This window comes from Spermophilus citellus, assembly GCF_964194105.1.
Source record: "Spermophilus citellus genome assembly, chromosome: 5".
NCBI lineage: Eukaryota > Metazoa > Chordata > Mammalia > Rodentia > Sciuridae > Spermophilus > Spermophilus citellus.
This window is the reverse complement of record NC_138186.1, coordinates 69,648,093-69,671,661: the sequence shown is the minus strand read 5'-3', so window position 1 is coordinate 69,671,661 and position 23,569 is coordinate 69,648,093. Positions and strand designations below refer to the sequence as shown.

Sequence of the window (23,569 nt, the reverse complement as noted above, 5' to 3'; positions counted from 1 at the left end):
GGGTTTGGGGTTCCACTCTGAGAAGGAGGGTAACAGAAAAGAGACTGGAGAGACATAAGTAAATGTTTTGATGATAGAGACATAAGTAAATGTTTTGATGATTTTTTAATTTTAAAATCCTTAATTCCATGTCAGTTAAAATAACTGTCATCCTCCTCTGTCCTTGGCTTTTCTCTCAACTACATGAGAAGATTATGAGGTGAGCTCAGTGAACATATATGTAAACAAGGACTCTATCAAATCTGCCCACGTCCTCCACCAATGCCACTGACTGTTATTTTGGAACTCTGAGCCCATATGCCTTATATGCATGTATGTGGGAGCCAAAGATCAATTTTATGGGAAAATATGGTTGTTTTTGTCCAATGTTATGTAAAATACATAATTACAGAACTGTATTTTTTACTTTTGTAGTCAATGTTTTGGTTTCTATAGAGGCTTCTATTTACACAGGGTCCATATTCTTGGAGTTAAGTTGAAGATATTCATTTGGTCAGTTATTCATAATTAAAATTTGTTTTCAATAACCTAGGATTAGTCAAAACCTAAACTTGGAAAGATTTGACTTTTCCAAAGGTATTACTCAAGTCTTAGTACTTGCCATCATTGAAATATTTCATGGAGGTAAGGAAAAAATAAATAAATTTCTCCTATTTTAACTAATGACTAGAGAAATAAATCCAACTAATCAACTATGTGTTATCTAGGTAATGATAAATTATCCAAATGATTCAATGATTTTTAAAAAAATTTCTCACCTAAAAATTGGTGATTTTTAAAGTTTATAATAGTTATATATTATATAAATATTATATATTTATTTATTATAAAGTTATTTCATCTTAATTTCTAACAAACCACAGAAAAATTATAACATGTTTCTTTATTAATTTATCCAACTAAACTCATTCATACTGAGTGAGAAAACATGTTTTGCTACTTAACTTAAAAAAATTATAATATTTTTACCTACACCAGTCACATGACATAGTATAGGTCTATAGGCTTAAAATATCATGCCAGTCTTAATTTTTAATCATTCCACCTTAGATATAATACCTAATTATTCTTTCTGAGGAGTCAGCAATAATAAAAAAAAACCCTATTATATTTTTTAAACTGAGCCACATATAAAAGTAACCTTTTAATTTCCACATTTCTGGGTGAAAATAGTCTTTTTTCATTCAAAATATTTTCAATATTTATAATGAAATACAACACAGGGAGGCTTTTCAAAGCTATCTTCCAAATTCAAAAGTACTTGTTTGCTAGTCTGGAAAACAATCATATGCAGAGTTGATTTGATTTGATCTGAGAGCATAACAGAAAAATTTTCAGGTTCATCAGAAATATGTAATTTCCATCAGAACCAATGAATCAATGCCTACACTTCTCTATATGAAATAAAATGCTACAAATGATGAAGGTTTGGATACTTAAATTCTGGAAGAATTGACCTGTTTCAGAATCCTATTTTTCTCTAGAAGTTAATAATACAAGGGAGAGAAACAATGCTTAATTCTAAATAATGCCTAACCGTATCCTAAGTACTTTGATAAGCACTGCTCACCCAGAATTTCATGGAACTCATACAACCCTAAGAGCTAGGTAATACCACGGTCACCATTTTATGAAGGAAGAGAGAGGCAACAAGTGGAGCAGCCAGAATGAGAACCAAGCATACTGGCTGCACTGAATACACTGTCTCTAAGGAGCTTTGTTTTTGCAGTGCTGAGGCTCAAACCCAGCGCCTCACACATGCTAGAGGAGGACAAGTTTATTTTGGCTCATGGTTTCAGAGGTTCAATCTATCCAATGACTTCATAGCTCCAGGTGGAAGATGAGACAGAACATCATGGAAAAAGGGTATGGTGGATGACAGCAGCTCAGGACATGGCAAACAAGAAGCAAAGAGAGAAAGCTCTGTTCACCAGGGACAGAGTATAAACACCATAGAAATGTCCTCAGTGACCTACTTCCTCCAGCTGTACCCTACCTGTCTATTAATTAATAGTTATCAGCCATTTAATCCTCATCAGTAGATTAGTCTACTGATTAGGGTACAACTCTCATAATCTAATCATCTTACCTCTGAACATTCTTGCATTGTCTCACAGATGAGCTTTTGGAGGATACCTCATATCTAAACCAAACAATTATCATCCAGAAAGGCCTCTCCAAAGTCTCCAAGTTACCTTGTCATATTTCTGGGAATTTATTTTATTTGACCAGTTATTAGGACAACTCCATCACTCAGAAACAGTCCATAAGCCACCATGCCCTAGAAATAAGAAGCTGTTTTCTTGCCTTCCACATCATTAGCAGTTAATGGAACTCCCCATAGGCCAGGAATTTCCTTATTGCTTTCCTGGAATTACTTGACAACCATATGCATTAATTTATACCACTAACAATTTTAAATTTTCTTAAAGTATTAATCATTAAGAATTTTCACTTATATATCAACACAGAACCTTTTATGCAAATAAATCCCTAGGAGCCAATAAATGATTTAGAATTAGATTTTTTTCTGCTACGATGAATGGCAACTTGAGAAAGAAATATACTTCATTTTCTCTAGACTATAAATCCTTCCAAGCTACAAAAATTAAAATTTAGAAGGGAAATGTTATGAATAATACTGAGGAAACTCCTAAATAAATGTTTAGTCCAACATGGCCCTCAAAACAAAGAAAGTGGAAGAACAGACCTTATAATGGGTAAGTATTTTCTTTAACAATGCTGCTTCTTTTTTTCCCAGATGGGGACAAAAAAGAGAAAATAAAACTGTTATAATAAAAATGACTCTTTTCCAACTGATCTTTTAATTAGGTCACTAAAAGATCATGAATCTGATCTATTACGCCAAAGATTTTATCTTACTGATTGTAGCAAAGGTCCAAAGATATCTTTAAACTGATCATTTCAGAAAATTATCTCTGGTTAGGAGGTTAAAAAGCTTTTTTTTCCTTTTTTCTTTTGCTGCTTTGAATCTGAATTGGCCAAAGCTAACTGACTCTACTGGAATGCTAAGGACTATTTTGGGGAACAGATCCTTGTAGATGTCCTGGATCTGCAATTTAATTCTGTGATGGCTCTTAGCCTCTCTGACTATCATTGTGACTTAACCTCTCTACATCTTAATTTGCTTGTCTTTAAAATGTGGGTAATGATAGTACTCATGACATCAAGCGGCTGAGGAAATTAAATGAGATAAAGAATAAAAGAGCTTAACATACCACTCAGTAAAAGTCAGTTATTATTATCTTCTTTGAGATTAATTATAATTTAACAGATCTTGCTACTAGAATTTGAATTGGAACAATAATTCAGGTGATCAAAGCTCTGTAAATTCAGTGAAATTAAGTTCAGGTGAAATGTTTAATGAGTCACCAGTGGGTTTACAACTCATCCAGCTGCAAACAAAAACCCTGCTGTCTCCAGATGCTGAGAGCATCTAGGCAGCCAGAGCCTGGTTTCTTCATTGCAGACTAGAGAAGTTGCACTCAGTGGCCTGAAGTCCCACCCCGCCCTGGGCATCAGTGACAGCGTTGCATAGAATCAACATCTCAACTAGAAAGTGCATGTAATGGGTAACAGCACACACTGGGGTGGAAAGCTGCAGTTCTCTGAGTGAGAAGTTTACCTAGAGAAATAGAAATTTCTTTATGCAGCTTCTCCCATTAGCAGATAATAATACATCTTACAAAGGGAAACAAAAACCAATACAAAGTACAAAGCGTAAGTTATTGGACACTCAGGCAATTTTACAAAGAAGTTTTCCAGGTCACTCTGCAAAAGTGAAGGTATTTTCTTAATGGAAATTTTGAAGATTTTGAAGATTTTGTTAATCATCGTAACAAGCATGTTTAAAGTTGCCAGCATTTATTTCAATCTTATATGATACTGAGTAGTCCAACAGGCATCAAAACAGAGTTTAGATAAACTCACAGAATAACTCTGTAGTTAAAAATAAAATAAGAGTGAGGACTTGAGAAAGCACTGACAAGCTGAACAACCTGTCATAAAAAATATGCTTTTCTGTGAAACTATAGGCAACACCCCTTCATTATTAAAGGACATTATGTGTAATTGAACTTTCAAAGTTCACATGAGACTTTTGTAGGATAAAACAACCATTTGGGGAAAATATTTTCAAATAGATATAAAGAAATTGTATTTTTGTAACTTCAAAGGCTTACAACTCAATATTTTAGTTACTTTGAATTGCTTTGGACATACATATGAAATACCCCTATGCAAACACATGCACAAATGTGAATCAGGAAAAGCACTTACTGTCATCTCATTCATGCTCAGAAGCATGGGACTGGGTGGCAAGGTGCCAAGGCGAAATTTGAAACCTTCTTCTAAAGTCATTCCCCAGAATTGGCTGTAGTTCTGCGCTGTCCATCTGCCTTACAAACGAAAATATATACACACATACACTCAAATGCACTTGCTGATTAAGTAGGTATCTGTTTTCTTTATAATTTAGATTTGAAAAGAAATTTGCTAATAAAAAGAAGTGCCATGAAAAATTGCAAGCAAAATGGTTGCTTTTTTAAAAAACTTACATCTGTGATAATTAATTAGATGTTGAAATGGTCTACCTTTTGTTAAATGAGTTAATTTGTGTAAAGTCCTTAATACTATTAATTACTACTAATAATATAAAATAAACTGATGTGAAGTTTGGTAACAAAACGTAGATTTCTTTCTAGATATATGTTGTGTTCTTAGGAAAAAATATAAATGTACTGTTTCCAAATTTAATATTGACATTTGAAAGCAAATTTTCTTTAAAAGATGACAGAAGATGAAAAATGAGAAAGTTAAAAGTAATTTATTCATTGCTTATTTGAATCATTTACAACTCAAGGGCAAGATAGTTTTACTACTTAAGTCAAGTATAAATTTTATCCTGTTTTGTTTATAATCAAAATTCTGTACAATGTGATAGGTTCTTACAAATGATTATAAATGCCACTCAAGTTTTAATAATGTGCCTGGCAAGTTAATGCTCTTCTTTCATAAGGCCCATTAAGTCATAAATTTTAAACCACCTTATAGCTATGATTTTAAAGTAAAATCTTCATCCACCTAAGGAATTTCAATAAGAAAACCCCTTAATATATTAGATACTGTGGAATTATTTGAGAGACTAACAGGATCCACTTTGGAAAAAATTGTGAAATCAGTAAAGTATGTTTTCATTGTCCTACACTAACAGCTTGCAGGTATCAGGCCATAGACATCTGTGGGTCACTTCATTAAGCACTCAATTGAGTGAGTAGGAATAAGCATTTTAAAAAATAAAATAAAAATAGAAGGCAGCTGGAGAGGTAGCTCAATGGCAGAGCTCTCAGTGGTAGAACACTGGCCTAACATACACAAGACCCTGAATTCAATACCCAGGGCCACAAAAACTAAATAAATATAGGAAAATCATAGGAAATATTAGATCTCATTAAAAATAGGGAGGAGCTGGGTGCAGTGGTGCATGCCTGTAACACTGGGGGTTGGGGAGGCTGAGGCAGGAGGATTTCGAGTTCAAAGCCAGCCTCGCTAAAAGCGAGGCTTTTTATGCTAAGCAACTCAGTGAGACTCTGTCTCTAAATTAAAAAAAAAAAAATTAGGGCTGAGTATATGGCTCAGTGGTTGGGTGGCCCTGAGTTCAATTCCCAGTGCCCCCCACAAAAGGGGAGAACCCCTACTTTACGAACCTATTTTTAAGAACCGTTTTATGTTCCTGTATGTGTATGTATACTAGATCACAAAATAAAATGTGTGTTTTACTGTGATATAGTTTCAAAAAACTGTTAGAGGCCCTATTAACCTGCATTGTTCTCCTTTATCTGGACTTATCACTTTTCCTTAATCCAATTTAGCTTTTATAGAACCTTCTTAACGTATCTGTCATCTCATCTGGTAAATACCAGAAACACAAAAATGAAAAACTTTCTCTACCCTCGAGGTGCTCGTACCCTGACAAAGACTAGAAAGAAAGAAATGATTTCAATATGGCAACTTCATTAGCAGTAGGTCAAAATGTGATCAGAACAGAGGATTCAAACGTAACTCTGCCTGAAGGAGTTGGCACATTTTCATAGAAAGTGAATTTAATGCTTAGCCTGGAAGGATGAGAATGAATTTGGAGGCCAAATGTGAAGAAAAGCGAACATTTATTCTAAACAGAGGTAACTCTTGAGCAAAGCATGAAGATTTGGAATTAGTTTGCACACATAGGGAGTGGCAGTAAGTTAAATGATGAAAGGGGATGGGGGGTGGCTAGAAAGGGTATAAAAGGTGTGGTAGTGAAAAACCTTTACATCTAGACAGTCATTCATGCTAAGAATAATTGTTTTTCAGAAGGAATGAAATTAAGGATTTTTAAGAACATAAGTGGCAGAATCAAGGTTTTATTTTGGAAGGATAGCTATGAAAATATAAAGAATAGACTGGAATTTAGTCAAACTGAACACAGAAAGACAATCAGGTCATTTCAAACGATATGTGATAAGGAAATGCACTAAAATAGAACCTAGAGAAACGTTGTATGTGGGAATTAGTAGGATGTGGTGACATAGTTAAAAAAAAAAAAAAAAAGGTGAGGGGAAATTGAGCTAACCTCAAATATTTTGGTTGGCCAGATGGAGGCAGATGACAGTCAAGGTTGATCCCTTCAGTTTGGCATATGTTGATTTTGAGAAACAAATGCAAAATCTAGGCCAAATTATCCTCTATACTAGATTTTGAAGTCATTAAAAAAAAAATCAAGTTTAGACATTTGACAGATTCAAAATGGCCACAAATTATTTGTAGCTCTCTCCATCAAGAGAGAATCTACTTGCCTAGTCTTTAGATGTGGATTGGCCTACTCACTTGCTTTGCCCAAAGAAAGCAATGGAATTGATGTTGTGTAGCTGTCAAGCTTAAGCTTCAAGACAGAGCTTGCACAGATTCCATCCACACCCTGTTAGAACAATGCCCTCATGTGAAGAAGCCAAAGCAAGCCAGCTGGAGACAGATGGCAACCAGCACCAGCAGGCAAAAACAGAAGTAAGGCCATCTTTGAGAGTTCAGCCTCAATTCCCAAAGAAGTCAATAGATATATGAGCAAGCCCATAAGAGACCAGCAAGGGCCTCAGTTGAGTCCATTCCAAATTACTGACATGAACAAATGAAAAGCTTGTGGCTTTTAAAGTGCTAAGTTCCAGAAGGGTTTCGTGCACCGAGCAAATAACAAAAACAGTTGTGGGTCTCCCTTTATTCTACTAATTTGCAGATTATGATTTGTGCCATTGATTTGGTCCTACATTCTGCCCTATCATTAGAAATCCTTTTACAAGAGCTGGACATGTTGGTGCCTCAGCTAAATTAACTGCTCCAAGACAGAAATTATTGCATCCTCATCAATGCCACAAATGAACACATTTTATTAATGTTAATTGATTGTCTTGAAAAATAATGCAGGGACTAAATAAGCACTGATAGACATTATGTGGAAAAAATAAAGGCTGGAATCTAAAATACTGCCAAGATTCGGGAAAGAAATATTTTAAAGCAAAGGTTTGTATTTGTTTATAAGTTATTTTTAAAAGCACTAATAAATATTGAATAATATATTATAATAATATTTTTTCACACAAAACCAATTTGAGCTTCCTGAACAGAGAACAACAAACAGCAGAAAATTAGAACTTTCTTTTAAATATAAGAAATTTTCCACTTTTGTTTCCCAGTGAATGATTTTACTTTTATTCCTTTTCTTCATATCTTGTTTCTTTTAACTTTTTCTTTTTGGTCTGTGCATGTTTCATTTTCCTCAAATATCCTTCCCTTATTACTCTTTTTAAGTCATGTACTCTTTGGAAATCATTGAGACCCTGTCTCTCACTAAAATACAAAATAGGGCTTGGGATGTGGCTCAGTGGTTAAGTACCCCTGAGTTCAATCGCTGGTACCAAAAACGAAACAAAACAAAAACAAAACAAAACAAAAAAACCTAAAACATGCTCAAAATAAACAAATAATGGGGAAAAAAGTTCCTTCTCCCAAGGAAGGCAATATTCCCAATAAATTCTCAACTTCTGTGCTCCTAATTATACTTTTTTTCTACTGTGGATTCTTATGTACTCTATAACAATGGGCTTATCTACCACAGTTTCTTGGAAGCATGTGCTTGTTAGGTCCAGCATTTAAATCCTCTTAGGAACCTTTTCAATTCATTTGTCAAGACCATGTTCCTTGAAAATTTATATGTCACCTAGCCACGGAAAACCGTAATTGGTTTTTCCTAGAAATACTTAACAGTAATCAAGTTATCACCTAAAATATTAACCACAAACACAGAGAAGAATTGAGAATGATTTTTTAAATGTTAATATCAACAAAAGTGACTTTCTATATTTTGTCTTCCACGAAAATACTTTGGGCACATTGAACTTCAGTGTCCCCATTGTGCTGGGAAACAAAGTGTTTTACGTGTAGAAGAGAATGAGATTTCTATTTTTAAAAACAAACATCTCAGAATGACTTCACTTTTATAGCAGCTGGACAATGGATCTTTTTATATGAAGCCTTGTACAGAGTGTGGAAGATGTTATCAAGGGATACATAGAGATATATAAAGATTTGATCAATGGTAGTGGAGAAATTTTGAGACAGGTATTGGCCAGCCTATCCCTCTCTCAGTTCTGTATTGTGCTGGTACCTACATCTTCATTCTCTCTGTGTAAGTGGTGAAGCCACCTAATTTTTAATCTATGGAAGAGCATCAAACAATTTTTCCAATGTTTAAGTGTAAGTCATTCCTATCTTTATATTACTAGCAAAGTGGTTCAGTCTGTCTTTTGAATGAGCTATAAGTGAATTGGCTAAATATCAGTCACTTTAGAGAGACTGTCTAAATTAACTTGTTATTTGAGGTATCATCCAGATAGAATACTGTCCTATGAAGGTTGTATCCTATCTAGGATAGCTGAGCACAGGATTAGCTTGGTGATACAGCAGCAGAAAGAAAATGATGAGTGTGATAAATCAATATTGCCAATATCCTAATTTTGCCTATATACTTATTCAGTGTAATACTTCCTCTACTCCCCACACCCACACCATGACTTTCCTAAATGATTCAATACTAGATTGTACCATTCTTTTTTATTTGTTAATATTAATTTAATTATTTATTATTCACCTTGTGCATTCTAAGTGTACACACCTTTTATCTCCATTCCCAATTTCCCCACTCTTTCTTTTGAATAATGACCATTTTTAGGAGTAAGTAAAAAAATTGTTTGAGATCTGAGGAGTAATTAGGAGGGCCAAGAAACTGGTAATTCAAGATTCAGCTCACCCATAGTCTCCTTTATTGACATGTTCAATTAACTCTGGACGAACAAGGCACGTGTGCTGGGAACATCTCCACTGCTGTCCTGAGCATGTGCTATAAAGATACAAGAATTACAAATGTGGCCTGGCCTTTATAGAGTACGTTTCAGAATTAACATCAAGAGTTGTACATTGTAAAGATATAAAACATAATTTCATGATTAATGTTAACCATATGGCTGTTTGATTATTGGCTAAATACATCATAAAACAGGTATTAGCAACCACTCAATGGGCTCTTAACCTCTGCTTCATCAAATAATAAATAATATGGCAACATAGATACTAAAGTTTTAAAACAGGATCATTTGGCAAGTAGATTTGATTTCCTTGTATGGAGAAATTTTCTCTATAGTCTAAGCCTTTTAAAGTAGCATGTTTTTCTATATAGTCATGCTAAAAACACAGCTTGTCTGTAGTATATTAAAATTTTTGTTGCTAAGATGCATACCTAATGCAAAACTGCTGTATGATCAAGGCTCATTATCAAAAACAAAACATCAAGCTCAGGTATTAAAAGATACATGCATGATTATATTTTCAACATTCAATAAATAGGCCTATAAAATTTACAAGTGTATGATGCCTTATGGAATATGACTTTGTGTATACATACTTAATTTTGTCTATTTGTATTTAAATGTATGTTTTGTTTCAAAAAAATCTTCCTTTTATTTGAAGAAAAAATACATAGACAGTACAATTCTGTTCTGTGTCACTTAAATTCATTACCAGAAGTTGCAATTTTCCTTAATTACTGATCCTTCTTCATAATGTTGACCATCTCTGAAGCAACCTGTCAATGTAACATGTAAACAAATTAAAATTCTAATCTGGATAAAGTGCATTAGCATTACAATTAATGTAAGACTGTGGTTAGTTTTTCAAACATGAGAAAGCATTTAGTGCCAATCTAATCCACATCTTGTTCATGTCAAGGTTGATAAATCAAATTCTTCTGGCCTTGTTTATCTTTAAACTGCATATTATGTTCAACAGAGAGGATTTATAAAGCATGAAAACTCAATTAACAAGGAATTAATCACTAACTATGCTGCAAAAATAATGTGTTTAAATAGGTAAACAATATAAATATTTGAGTGCAACTATTTGAATCAGTTTATAGTACTTATTTTAAAATTTATTCAAGTCTCATAATTGAGTATAATTAATTAAATATGATTAGAGCAAGTAATTAGTAGTGTGGCCCAAAATACAAAAAAAAAAAAATTCATTGAATTTACCTTACAAAGATAAATTCTATTTTTTTCGTCTTCAGGATTTGGATCAGGAGAAAAATTTATGAAATCAGTAAGACTGTAGCCATTTGTCTTCAAAGTCCAAATATTTCTTAAATATTGACTGAAATTAATTGATAACTGTTTTATAGAATTGAATATTCAAGAGACCTATGGTGAATCATCATCATATGAAAACTGAGTAAATTGCTGTGAAACTAGTACCCCAGTTACAAGTTAAATAATTTTTGAAAATATTATTTGATGAATTATAAAAAGAAACTTTAAAAAACAGTTGGGTATTTTAAATAAATACTTTGGGTATTTTAGACTTAGATTAAATCTAAGTTAGATATCTTAATTGAAGTGTCAAGTTGACAGTAGTTGTTAGAAGTACAGAGGTAAGACATAACTGAGCATGAACTTGATGGATACTAAAATCTGGGACTAAGTCAGTGTCTATTGGAGGAAGTAAATACAGGAAAGAAAAGGTTCTCTAGGACTGAGCTCAAAACACTGTAGCTGACAGACACTCAGAAGAAGAAACCAGGAAAGACTGTGCACAAGTATCAAATTCATGAGAAGATGGTGTCATGGAAACCAGGAGAAGGAAGTATTTCACACAAGCAATATGGTCATCTCTGTTCAGTACTGATGAGACATCAAGAACAAGAAAACGGACATCTGATTATTGCATTTAATTATATGTAGTTTGTCAATAACCCCACCAAGAGAGGTTTCAGTAGAGTAACTGAGAGTGGCATGCTGTAGGAATAAGTTCATAAGAGGCTATGAAGTAAGGAAGCAAACTTTCAGATATTCCCATTAAAGGGCTGAAGGAAATAGGAAATGGGATGGCCAGCAGAAAAGGGAAAAAAGTTTATATAGAAAGGAAAGAGGGTGTGTGTGTGTGTGTGTGTGTGAGAGAGAGAGAGAGAGAGAGAAAGAGAGAGAGAGAGAGAGAGAGAGAGAGAGAGAGAGAGAGAGAGAGAGAGGTGTACAGAGACCTAGGGAGAATTATAAGTGATAAACTTGAGAAGTCTAGAGAAGATGGGATTCAGAGCCCAAGAGGGGAGATCAGTTCACTATAAGCAGCAACTGGGATGGAAGGAGGTAGGTTGAAAACTAAATGGTGGGTTGAGAGAATTCCAGTATGATAGATTTCTTTTTTTCAGTAAAATATATATGAAGCATCTTCAGAGTGAGTTAGTCACATTGATTGCACACATAGCATCTTGACTGAAAAGTGAAACAAAATATTAAACTAATGACTATTGAAATTGAGGGAGTTTTGCAACTTTAAAAGCCTTTAAGACAAAATTAGGTAAATTAATATTTGGAGAGTGAAATAGTTGGTCGTTGGTCTTGTAGGTTTGAGGAAAGATGATAACATGGTGGTACAATATATTTTGAAATACTTAATCAGAGTGTGTTATAATTATCTTTGCTGGTCTAAACTGCACTGTAGGGAAGCAGTCACTTGCCCTAATCAGAAGTGCACACCCCACAGGCGGTCAGTGGCATTCATTCTGAAAGGCCAGCCTTCAGGGTAGCTGCTGCAAGAGCTTCCATTATCCTTATTTTCATCAGCACTACAGTTAGTTAATGAATGTTGGAAATGGGCTCTCATTGGCAAACATCAGTGGGCTTGTTAATCAGCATAACAGTTGTTAAGTAATGGGCTCTCATTGGTTAAATGGATAATATTCATTTATGTGGATTAGTTAAATAATTATATCATAGTCCATCCATCTTTGTGCACACAGCATGCATATATATATATATATATATATATATATATATATATTAAGGTCAAGGTCAAAGTCTTGAACCTTTAGTCCTGGTGCCTATGAATAGATCTTGTGCAGTGTCCTGTGTCAGCCACTAAGAAGAAGAATTTCTCCTTCCCTGATACCCACCATGAGGTAACAGTCCTATCTCTGTCATAATATTACAGGTATCTCCAAGAAATTTTTTTCATGCAATATAGATGTGGGAACACCTAAAAGGAGAAAAAGTGGAGTTTTCATGGAGCTTACAGAGGATCTATGAATTAGATATTTCTCTTTACCAAAGTGTATTTTTGCAGTGGTCAATATGTGTAGCAGAATTTGAACTGTGATTTATCTTCATTATAATATGCTTAAGCATGTTGCAAAGGAGTGAATCAAATGTGTCACCGGCTTACATTCTTTTTATCACCTACACTAACACAGAACTGCACATCATCAAATTAGCTTAGGTCTGTTGGTGACAGATGGTACACCAGCTATTTTCTTAAGATCTGCTACTCCAAAAGGTTATGCCTAGAATGTTTCCTCTGTCTCTGTTTTAAATTCTATCACAGGTTTTCTGTATCTGGCATTTGAATATTCAATTACTGGAAACTACCATCAGATATGGGTGACAAACACAGAAGTAAGATATTTATTGATATGTTTGTTCTACTTTCAGCTATGGAGAATCGATACATTTATTTTTTAATCCTTAAGGAAATGTATAGTTTGAACTTGTTGACTTAAAGAGTTCTTAGGGCAGGCATAAGAAAAATAATTAGAAAGTAGTACCTAAGAAAATCACTGAAAATAATCTCTAATAGATTATAAATGATCAACATAGCATCTCAGAGAACAGTTCTTCATAAATTGCAGAAAAAAACTGTATAAATAATATACCTCTGTCTTTTATTTTAATTTTGCATTTTTCTTTCAGTTTTGTGTAGTATTCTTTTTCTTTCCAACTAATTATTTCTCAAAGCATGATAAAACAAAAGGAAAAATTGCCTTCGTGAAAGTCAATTATACTCTCATGTGAACTTTTTACCACTAAATAAAATGATTAATTGCTTACCTCTGTAATGAATGGAGCAAGAACTTTACCTGGTACATAAGTTCTACCTAAAATGTGAACCTAAATTGCAATCTTCACAAAATTCTAGCTCTTAAGCAAAATTGGATGTTGAAGAAGTGCTAACTGCTCTTCTGAATGGACCATATGCCTTAAATAAGAAAAGCTTAAATATATTTTAGTACATCAAAAGCACTACAGCTTGTACAATGATGCCAAGACTCCAGATTGAAGCCAGGTATGGTAGCTACTCAGGAGGCTGAGGTAGGAGGATCACTTGAGCTTAAGAGCTCCAGTGTGGCCTGAGCCACATAGTGAGAATACCAGCTCAAAGGGGCAATAAAAAAAAGATATTAAAAATTGAAATAATCATTTATTTTTTTATTGGTTGTTCACAACATTACAAAGCTCTTGACATATCATATTTCATACATTAGAATCAAGTGGGTTATGAACTCCCATTTTTACCCCAAATACAGATTGCAGAATCACATCGGTTACACATCACATTTTTACATACTGCCATATTAGTGACTGTTGTATTCTGCTACCTTTCCTATCCTCTACTATCCCCCCTCCCCTCCCCTCCCATCTTCTCTCTCTACCCCATCTACTGTAATTCATTTCCCTCCATGTTTGTTATCCCATTCCCCTCATAACCTCTTATATGTAATTTTGTATAACAATGAGAGTCTCCCTCCATTTCCATGTGATTTCCCTTTTTTTCTCCCTTTCCCTCCCACCTCATGTCTCTGTTTAATGTTAATCTTTTCTTCCTGCTCTTCCTCCCTGTTCTGTTCTTAGTTGCTCTCATTATATCAAAGAAGACATTTGGTATTTGTTTTTTAGGGATTGGCTAGCTTCACTAAGCACAATCTGCTCTAGTGCCATCCATTTCCCTGCAAATTCCGTGATTTTGTCATTTTTTAGTGCTGCGTAATACTCCATGGTGTATAAATGCCACATTTTTTTTTATCCATTCATCTATTGAAGGGCATCTGGGTTGATTCCACAGTCTGGCAATTGTGAATTGTGCTGAAATAATCATTTAAGTTAAAATGCAATCATCTAGATAGCCATTGTTTTTAGAGAACTATACATTCTTAATTTGGCACACAGCCTGCTGTGGTTGTTCTCATTATCATTCTTTACTATTTTTAATCCTGTAGCAGAACCCCATTGTAGGGAGGCACATTGCCACACAGCAAAATAAAACGAGCTTTGGTATCCAGCCTCTCTTGATAGTTGGCATGGCCATGTCACTACATTCTGGCAAAAGAGATAGGAATGGAGATGGTCTTCTGTGCTCTAGAATACTCCTTATAATGTGGGGACCACACCCTCCTTCTCAGTTTCATCTACTGGGACTTAACTGTGATGTATGGAGTACGAGGAACCACACAACATGGGGGCCATGTTGTAGTGCTGTGTGGGAAAAGAAAGCTCAATGGAGCCTGGTGCTTCAATGACATGAAAAGTCCAGACTAAAACAACCTCATGTGTTAAAATATGTATGTTAATTAATGTTGTCAGCAATCTGATATAATCTTCTCTAGTACATGGTATTTATTAAGTACTAACTATTTTAATATACTCTACTTCCCAGGGGAGATTGTTGGATTATATTATCATCCACAATGAACATAAATGGGACATTTGATTGTTACTAAATTTCAATGATATATAATTGTTTCACATACCTAAATTTTCTTATCCACATAAAGAATATGTTTCTCAAAATCCCAGGCTTTATAATACTCTTTTCTTATCTCCCTCAATGCTTAATTCAATGATAGATGCATAACTAATTTAAATATAAATTATTCTTGTAAAGATGCCAAATTCCAAATGATGGTAAGTATTGACGACTGAAACAATGGGTAAACAATACTTTACAAATATATTTTAACACTACTTCTTGTATGAAAAAAATCATACTTTTGAAAATATTCTTTAAAATTACATAGAAATAAATTATGTATTTATTATTTATAAATCATCTATGTATTAACTTAGCAAACACTGAACTTCAGAAAATAAAAATACTCTAGATATCAATTCAATCCAAATCAATCAATGTTTACTAAAATTCTCCCATCTCATGGCACTGTAATTAGTGCACAATAATTAAATCATCATACTTCCCCTCTAATCAGCTTTCTATATAGTTGATATAAAATAACTAATCCTTTTCAACAAAGTAGAATAAAATAATGAATGAAGGCACCAGAAGGGTGCTTTAAACAGTTATTCGATCCATAATAAGTGCTCAATAAATTTTAAGTTAGGAAGATGAATAGTAGGTTCAATAAGGTGATTAAAAAAAACATGCTACTTAGGTGTGGTAAAGAGACATCTGTTAATTGTCTACTATTTGCAAGGTGATCTAAGAGGTGAATTTACCTTGATCAAGGAACCTGATTCTGTCACTAATAGAAATAATTCTTACATAAGAATATGATCCCCAAGTAATAACATGATTATAAGACATGGAAATACATATATACGGAACACAATGACATGTAATATTACATTATTAGCGTACAACATAATAGTTAAGTTCACCAATTATTTCAATGATTATACCAATGTGATAAAATACATAAATTCAACAAACACACATGAGCATTACTCAAAGTTATCACTCTCTTTAAACCCAAAATACATACAATAGTAGTGATCCAGGGTTTTCATGTACATTTGTGTAAGCCAGGTAATGAATAACAGTGAAGACTCTACTGACAGAAATTACAGATATATGAATGTTTTCCTTGATATAAAGAAGCTGATTCATAGTGGGATATGAAGAGGAAGCAGGAGATGAATAGACAAACTCTAGCTAGGGCAGAGGCTTTGGAGGGGAAGGGAGGGGCATGGGGTAAGTAATGATGGTGGAATGTAAGGATCATTATTATCCAAAGTATCTTCAGACACAAATTTGTGTGAATATACTTTGTATACAACCAAAGATATGAAAAATTGTGCTCTATATGTGTAATAAGAATTGTAATGCATTTTGCTGTCATATATAAATTAAAAAAGAAAGAAATCTTAGATGTATTGATATTGGCAGAAAATGAAAGAAGTGGGCCAGGAAAGGAATAGCAAATGGTGGGTAAATAGCCAAATGGAAAGTATATGTGTTACCAAAAGTGACATCAACAACTCATCTCCAACTGATGGCTGTCATGCATGACAATGGGTCCATAATTGTCACATCTAGCAACATCTCAAAAGGGACTAGAAATTTGGATTTTAAAATGAAAACTCCTGAATTTTAAATGCTTCTAACACATATTATGCTATATTCTGTTGTTCTACTTTCCATGTATCTGTGAATCAATAATGAGATTTTATCTCTTTCCTTCAGATTATATTATATCATTTTTTTCTTAAAGTATTAACAAGGACCTTCTTGTTAAACAGTAGCAAAGATAGTTAACATCGATATTTTGTTCTTAATTTTAAAGGAAACACATAAGCAAACTTGTCATTATGCATACTGTTTATTTTAGGAATTTGATATGAAAATATGTACTGTGACAATGAAATGTATTAATATTTCTAATAAGAGAATTGAGAAAGTTTTCCAGATAGTATATGACCTTTCATGAATAAGTGGCATTTATCTACAATAGCAATAACCAATATATAATATATATTTGTTAAACTATATATTTCAAAACAAATCTTAAAATGATCCCAAACTAATGGAACAGTTAAGGCCACTAAGGAGAAAAAAAATTTAATTCCATTTAAAGACATTTTAATGATAAGAATAAGGGAAGAGATATTCTACACTCTTGGATGAGATGTATTTTTAAGACTAAGATGATAGAGTTCAGTTGTCTTCAAATAAAGTTTTAAATTCTTGTGCTTACCAGAAGTTTCAGAGAGTAGAGGGGGGGGGGGGTGGAGAATGAGAAAAAGTTGATCAATGGGCACTAAGTTTCACTTAGATAGGAGCAAGAATTTCAATGTTGCAACACAGAATGTCCATAGAGAATGTGGATTGCAAAAAGGTTGAAGAAAGCATGTTGAAAGCTTTTGCCAAAAAGAAATGATAAATATTTGAGGAGATAAATATGTTTAACTTGATTTAAGCATTCTACAATATATGCATGCATGAAAACATCATGTCACCCCATTAATACATTTTTATGCTTTTATGCAGAAATTAAGATAAATTTAAGTAAAATTATAAATTTATGAAATATTGCTCAAAATTTAGCTTAAGTTTTGAGGAACTAGATAAACTCTTTAAAAAAACACACAACTATTTATGGAGCCAAGCTCTGTATGAATGCCTATAATTCCAGCTGCTTGGGAGGCTGACACAGGTGGATCACAAGTTTGAAGCTATAATTGAGACTCTGTCCTAATTAGAATATGATATACTCCATATTTGCACAAATATGTCAAAATAGAGTCTACTGTAATGTATAACTGAAAAGAATAAATATAAATAAATAAATAAATATTTCTGAGGATGTAGCTCAGTGGTATAGTGTGTATTCAGTATGTGCAGGATCCTGGATTCAATCCCCAGAAGCAGAAAAGAAAAGAGAGTAAACAGTGTTTATGCAAGATTAAATGTCTACATGCCCTAAGTCACCCTATAACAAGGTGCAAATAAGTAGATTTGCTCTGCTAAATATTAAGATATATTTCTGTCTGTGCATGGCTCAAGATGAAATCCCAGTATTTATGAGACTGAGAAGTTCAAATCTATTAGTAATCAGAGAAATGCACATTAAAATAGCAATGAGAAATCAAGGTTTCCTGATCATAGAAATAAAGATTACAAAGCCAGATGGTGCCAAGTACTAAAGATGTGGGTAGACAAGGCCTTATAGTCCCAGGGGAGTTTGGACTAATGCAGCCACTCCTGAGAGCCATGCGGCAGGACTTAGATTAAAGGAATATATATCCCAAGCCCAGAAATCCAAGTGTTATCTTTGGCATACAGATCCATAAGAAGACATGTATGAAGTCGTCCATTATGGACTTCTTTATGGTACCAGAGAGCTGTAGGTAATTGAGTTGCTCATCCATCATGAAAAAAAAGCAGGTTGGTAAATGACAGGGAGGAACATCACAGAAAACTAGGCATCAGCCCAAAGCAACAGACTAGGTATACATTTTGGAAACAGAGAGCTCCCTCAACAGGGTGCTGGCTGGAAAAGGCCAGAAGCAGAATTTAGTCTCTAACATAGTAGAGCTTATATGAATTATTAATTCAAGCACACAGAATAAAAGTGCACATAAAAGCCAAAGAAGGGCAAATTGGTTGTGGAGGAAGATGGGAATGAGTCATAGATATAAAAATAATGGGGGTGGGATGGGGTTGGGGAAGAAGTGAAGAAAGACAGAGAGGAAGTTAGAAAAGGAGGGGGCTGGGGGAAGAAAAGAAATCCATTCAAAAATAAAACATAAAGCTTCATGGACCAAAGATGATACTGTGCTCTAATAAAGTTTGGCTAACTCAACTTTCTAGTCCAGAGGGTATAAAGCATCAGCCTTGTATAATACCTTTAATTTTGTTTTAATACTGTCTGTGTGGGTCAAACAAACTACATCTTTCAACTGGAATGCCACGTGAGACCTCTTACACAACCACTTTGGCATTTAAGAATATTCTTATTGAATCCTTCTTAACTTCTTTTATTTTCCTACCTAATGACTGACTCTGCAGTTTCTTATAAACTCACGCTGCACCTACTACATTCTTAAACCTATCCCCCCTCACTCTAGTCCCTAGCTGACATCCACTCATGCTTCGTGACTCAGTTCTAATGTCCTGGGTCCCATTGGTTTCAGAACTTTGCTCCCATAGCAATCCCTCCGATGTGTCTTTATCTTTAGTAAGGTCTCTAGGGGAAGACCACAACTTATGAAGTTTCCACTTTAGTGCCATCTGAATCTATAATTGCTACAAAACTAGTCCACACCACTTTATTTTCTCCTCCTCAACCATATTGCTCAAAATGCAATATAGATGTAATATGTGGGGACAAGTGAAAAAGTAAAATTTGGACTCTTGTCCAAAAATTATTAAGAATTTTAAGATGGTAACTTCAGAGAATTAGACTCAGCATAGGTTGCCTGTGAGCACAGGTAAGTCTTCTGTGATTGCATGTTATACATCTAAGAAGGCAACCCTATTCTGGCTTAACATCTTTCAAAGATTTCTCACAACCAAATAAAACCTCTAATCCCTAACATGCTCAGAAAGTCCTGTCACAGTATGACCTCTACTCACTTCTCAAACCTCATCTCGGTTCACCTCTCCTCCTCATTACTCTCTGGAAACAATGGTTGTTGTCCAGTTCCAAGACCATGAGAAGTTCCTCTCTCTCAGATCTGCAACACTTTTATCAACTGTTCTCCTGTTCACCTCATTCCTATTCCTCGCCTGTCAGCTTAAATGTTTCCCCTCGGTGACTCCCCAGTCAGGTAAATATTATACATTATGTTACATCTTAATGTTATATTGCGTTATACCTTCTCAGAACACCCTAAATATTTTCTTCAGGGAATTTATCACAACTGGCAGTTGCACAGCAAATTTAATAAGTATCTTACACATGCCCCCAACTTGACTGTGACTTCCATGAGACTAAGATTTTTGTCTCTTTTCATTATTATTATTTCCTGCTTGGTGTCACCAGCACCAAGCACATTGCCTACCACAGCACAGATACTGAATGAGTAATTGTTGATGAAGGACTAGTTCTCCTATTCTTAGTAGAGTATCTGCCTCTTTATAGGATGAAATAAATGTTTGCTGAGCTGCTGCTGTCTATTGATAAAATGCAAAGCCTAAGACAAAGGCAACTCTATGGAAAATTTTAAGCACAAAAATATGGTTTAAAGAAGGAGTTTTTTGTTTTTTGTTTTTTGTTTTTCAATTTGACATTACTGAAAATAAAGTAATTGCATTTGGATTTTAAAATGAGATCTGGGTTTTGAAGTAAGGATATCAAGTCCCTGATTTATATATGTTATGTTCCAACTAAACTTTGTCATTATGAGCACTCACTTAGTAGTATGACAGAATTCTAATTAACCCTGATCTTCTGCTGAGGAGATCTGATACAACAAGAGACAGAGAGAGGGGCTCAGATCTAAGTATATGTGTAGTATTTTTGTCCCAGAGATTAATTATATCAATTACTCAAAATCACTAGCTATTCTCATATAATTAGAGTAGTACAGTAAATTCCACTATTCTCTTTGTGGGTCATATGCACTTATCCATTCAACACTGTGCGTTCACTACTCTATATGAAGCTCTCTTTTCTTTTAATGATCTAAAAAGCCCCACACTGGCAAAACAAAAATGCATATGAGGAATTTACTTGGTATTACTTAGGTAAGGAGAGTGACTGACTTTATTTTGCTTTTTTCCTGGTTTTGACAGCATTTCTAATACCACAGATTCTAATGCTAAGGATCCGTTTGGCCCAGGAAATAATAAGAAAAATGTTACATGAATCTGTGGATGATCAGGTATGTGAGAGTCTCCTGGAGGTTATGCTCAATAAAGCTTGAGAGTTCTAACATCAGCACATTTTATAAAGAAAGAAAGAAGAGTACCAAAACTGGAGACAGATCAGCGCTCACTTCCCTCGGACCAGAACTTTCCTGAAAGTGCCAGTATGATGCAGATGTCCTGCAACTGAATCAAAGCACTTTAATAATCCAAAGAAATATATCCTGGCATCCATAATGTTTATGTTTACTTAATTGAAGGGAAGAATGGAAAGGAAGGAGGAAAAGAAAGAGGAGGGTAAGAGGGAAGGAGGGGGAGAGAAAGGGGGAAAAAGGAAAGGAAGAAAGAAAAGATTGTCAAATCTTGTCATGCACTAAGACAATGCGTAATCACATCCCCAAAACCTACCTTCTGGGTACCAAGGCTGTGTGTGAGGAGGCCATTCTTTCTCTTCCTGGCAAAAGGACTTGTAATCAGGACAGCAATCAGAATTTTCCCTTTCACAGAATTTATCACAGTAACACAATGCATTTGCTTCATAGAACTCAGTAACACAGCCATCATCTCTGTCTTCACAACAACCAAAAGTTCTACAGTACTTCCCCTGGAAAATGGCCCTTTTGAATCGAGTACCTTCCAAAATGGTATGATTCCTTGTGAAATAGTCTCCTACGTCCACTTCTCTTCGAGATAAATAACGATTTTCCATCCAGATTTCTGTAGTCAGATAAGAAAAGATTAAGATCTTATATCCGGTCCACATTCTCTGGAGGTTGAGGAGCACTTCTTCTTTCAATTATATCCAATACTGTTGGTCTTGGGGGCTTCTCCTTGGAGTAGGAACTCTGATTATCAAGACACCTCAGCCTAACCCCTGAAACTGAGTCTTCATGTGAACCAAGTATACTTCCTATAGTTAAATATTAATCAGGAATTTCAATGTTTGCCCAAGATAATACAAATGTTAGACATAGACTATTATAATTATAACAAAGTTAAAATTTTATATTTCATATAATGTCAAAGATTGATATTACCCTCAAAATAAAATCTAAATTCTTATGCATAAATGGTACATTGAAGATTGCTTGCCCCTAATAAGTCTAGAGTCTTAAATCAAAACCTCTATGGTATGTCCATGGCCCAAATTATGGCTGTAATGCTACTGGCAAGGTGTAAGAATTTCAAAAGTCAAAAATGCAATTATTCATTTCACCTATTTGCACTGTATCTAAAATCCAGGCTCTCATGAAGTTGCCTGCTAGGATCTGTCATATCAGTTACAGTTGCTCTAAATCATGCCTAGTCCCACACTGGCTTGATTTTCCATCTGCACACCATTTACACCAAAAGCATTTTGATTTCAAGGCTTAGTGGAGCCTGATTCATCTAGAAATTCCCTGAGGGTGACCTTATTTCTTCCCACCGGTATCCCTACTTAGCATTAAGGGAAACTTGCAGTATCTGTAAGGCAATTCATAACCAAGAAAATTTAGTATTCTCTGCTAGACAGCTGTGGAGGAGGGGAGTTGTAAAAGAAGCTCAAAGGTCACGATGTCTTTAGTCTTTCTGTAGAGCTGTGCATTTACAGTGGATTTTGCTAAACTGTTTTTATTCATTAACTATAATAACTTGGCTTTGGGATAAGTAACCAGGAGACGATGAGTCAGCAAGAGTGGCTGGGTGGACTCATGGAAAGGAGCTGTCTTGGCAATGAGAAACCTGGACACTGGTCCCCAAGCTACTGTTTAATTGGCTCTATGACCTTGGGATAACCGCTTACCTCTTTGGCCCTCAGTTATTTTTCTATAAAACAAGGGTCTCCCTCTCTGAGGCTATTTCATAATTCTAATCCTTCAAACTTCTGGCTTCACATTTTATTCAACTCACTTTTATAATCCTCGATGTGCCATTTTTTTTCTGATACTTCCTTCTCAGAATATAAACAAGTGTCTTTTTTTTTTTTTTAGCTCTGCATCTTGCTGTCACTATCCATTATTCCCCTATCTCTTCAACCCAAGAAATGCTGCTTCTACCCCCTTGCCACTCAGGAAGCCACTAAATTACTGCCAAGTATTATATTGCCAAATACTTCCACTAATGATGTCTTAATACCCAATTCCTATTGCCCCACATCATCTTTATGATGCATGAATCTTTTACAGCATTCTAAAAGTTTACATCTTAAGTGTACTCCAAAAGAAAAAGAAAGAAGGAGAGAAGGAGAAAAGGAGGAAGGGAGAAAGAGAGGGGGATAAGGAGAAAAGGAGAGAAGAGACGAGACTGGGAGGGAGAAAAATAGTAATTGTGTGAGGTGATGGATGTTCATTACCTTGATCATGGTGATTATTTTACAATGTCCATCAAAACACAAAGTTGTGCACTTTAAATATATACTATTTTTATTTGTTGATTACACCTCAATCTGGGGGACCAAAACAGGTTGCCTGAGTGTTATCCTAAAGGAATTCAAATTCTTTCATTCAAGTCTTTCCACCTACTGGCAGCATGTCTTTGGTGACAACTACCCCAATGGGTCAGTTTCCTCATCGGTAAAATTAGAGTAATAATATCATTTGGACAATATTGTAGGTGT

General features: G+C 34.7%; 1 protein-coding gene across 1 annotated transcript in view; it reads right to left on the bottom strand.

Annotated features, from left to right (window-relative positions):
* Positions 1–21,736, bottom strand: part of TINAG (tubulointerstitial nephritis antigen) — a gene marked incomplete at both ends in the record, with an annotated part of 71,319 nt that extends 49,583 nt beyond the window's left edge. The window contains 4 exons of the mRNA XM_081296190.1: positions 4,300–4,414; positions 9,359–9,448; positions 10,126–10,189; positions 21,382–21,736. Of these exons, the coding sequence (XP_081152316.1) occupies positions 4,300–4,414; positions 9,359–9,448; positions 10,126–10,189; positions 21,382–21,736 (624 nt within the window). The remainder of the gene's footprint in view (positions 1–4,299; positions 4,415–9,358; positions 9,449–10,125; positions 10,190–21,381) is intronic.
* Positions 21,737–23,569: the final 1,833 nt, after the last annotated feature.